This window comes from Amphimedon queenslandica, unplaced genomic scaffold (genome assembly GCF_000090795.2).
Source record: "Amphimedon queenslandica unplaced genomic scaffold, v1.1 AMPQUscaffold_9676, whole genome shotgun sequence".
Taxonomy (NCBI): Eukaryota; Metazoa; Porifera; class Demospongiae; order Haplosclerida; family Niphatidae; genus Amphimedon; species Amphimedon queenslandica.
Genome location: NW_003550052.1, coordinates 1 through 1634, shown reverse-complemented (window position 1 = coordinate 1634; position 1634 = coordinate 1). Strand labels below are relative to the sequence as shown.

The 1634-nt window shown below is 37.5% G+C and overlaps 1 protein-coding gene across 1 annotated transcript; it reads right to left on the bottom strand.

The window, feature by feature from the left end:
* Positions 1–8: 8 nt before the first annotated feature.
* Positions 9–1593, bottom strand: LOC109590677 (uncharacterized). Its single transcript, XM_020006564.1, has 5 exons — positions 1444–1593; positions 1201–1366; positions 512–681; positions 252–359; positions 9–208 (listed from the first exon to the last, which is right to left on the bottom strand). Exons 2-5 carry the CDS (start codon positions 1249–1251, stop codon positions 16–18), a joined length of 522 nt encoding a protein of 173 aa, XP_019862123.1. The 5' UTR covers positions 1252–1366; positions 1444–1593; the 3' UTR covers positions 9–15.
* Positions 1594–1634: the final 41 nt, after the last annotated feature.

The window sequence follows — 1634 nt, the reverse complement described above, 5'->3', positions numbered from 1 at the left end:
AATGCAAGTATAACTCTATCTCACATCAATCCACTGTATTGATGACATGTATTCTTCTTTGCAAGGTTTAGGCAGTGGATGCTTATCGCTCCTTCCAACCGTCTGCTTCTCCAACTGTATCAACTGTATCTCTGCTAGAGTGTCACGCCCCCTCTCAAGCTCCTCCCACACGAGGAGGACATCATCTCGGGGCAGGGACGGTGGAGTCCTAAAAAAAGAAAATTTATAATTTGAATTTTTTGCAGGCTAACTTTGTTCTTGAGGAAGTGCTGTTAATGGAGCTGGCGGCAGATGAAGGACGTGAAGAGACTGGAGCAATGGGATCATATACTGGGGACTTTGGATTATACACATGTAACCTGTGAAAGAGAAGGAGAGAGAGAGAGGGGGGGAGAGAGAGAGAAGGAGAGAAAGAAAGAGAGGGAGGGAGGGAAGAGAAAAAGAGGAGAGAAAGAAAGGAGAGAACAAACAATCATAGTTCATATTATAGGACAATAATTATATTCCTTGCCTTCCATTGCATACTCTACACAATTCCTTATAATCATCCAGTGCTCCAGGATCAGTGCACTCATACACACTAATATTAACTGGTACATGTGACAACTGGAGCATGTTGAATAAAGAAGAATAGCTTCTTAATGCAGAGCGCCCTTGAGTTAATATGTATACTGCATCATTCTAGAGGGAAAAGAGAAAAATAAAATACTTATAATAAAATTAACTGCATTTATATTTAATAATAATGCTATTAATAGTGTAACTCGCACTTGCATTTAATAGTAGAGCTGAAACAGATATCCTGATTATCCAGATATCCGTTTATAAATTTAGTATCCGGATAGTAATTTTTGACAAATAGGATAATTAAACTTAATAACTAGACTTTATAACTAATTAATGCAATTCTGTCAGTTAATGACCAGCAATAAAAGAGTAAGTTCTTGAAGCTACCAACCTTGTCAGTCACTTTTTAATCATTTTTGAGCTTCTTAACTACCAGAAATGTACAAGAATAACATCCTGGGAAATAAAAACTTTGCTTTTTTGATGTCTGCAGTCACTGACTAATTAACTTTTATTAATTAACTATCCGGCAAATATCCGAAAGAAATTTCAACAGGATATCCGGATAGTGAAATACCACATCTGTTTCAGCTCTATTTAATAGTACTACCAATATTTAATATTGTAACTCACTCCTTCACAAGCAATAGCTCTAGTGACAGCTTCTATGAGGTTATTAGTCATTGGTGCATTGAATGAACTGGAATGAGCCTCATCCAACCACTCGATCCCCTCCTGCACAACACCTGGCAACACTTTTAACAAGTTATCGGCAAAACTAGTCAGACCTCCGGTACACCTGCAGGCCACATCACAGAATATACACGTAAAATGTTTGTATATCATGACGAGTAAACATATGTAAATTAATTGTACCTTATAATGTTGAATTTAGCAATTGCCGAAACTTGCTCTTTGAGGAATAATTTCACAGCATCAAGGAACGAGGTCAGTTGATTTGCATCAGATAGTGATGAGTCTATTATTATTATAGCATGTGAATGGACTAACGCACCTAGCAATAGACGACTGGAGAGAAAGGAAAAGAGATAGGGAAGAGGGAAGAA

Bases quoted from the DNA above. Each gene is read 5' to 3' on its own strand.
- LOC109590677 (XM_020006564.1), bottom strand. From the start codon at position 1,251: ATGACTAATAACCTCATAGAAGCTGTCACTAGAGCTATTGCTTGTGAA. The intron at 360-511 runs GCAAGGAATATA...TCTCTTTCACAG, and splicing joins TGTAGAGTATGCAATGGAAG to GTTACATGTGTATAATCCAA. The intron at 209-251 runs GTTAGCCTGCAA...TTCTTTTTTTAG, and splicing joins AGCACTTCCTCAAGAACAAA to GACTCCACCGTCCCTGCCCC.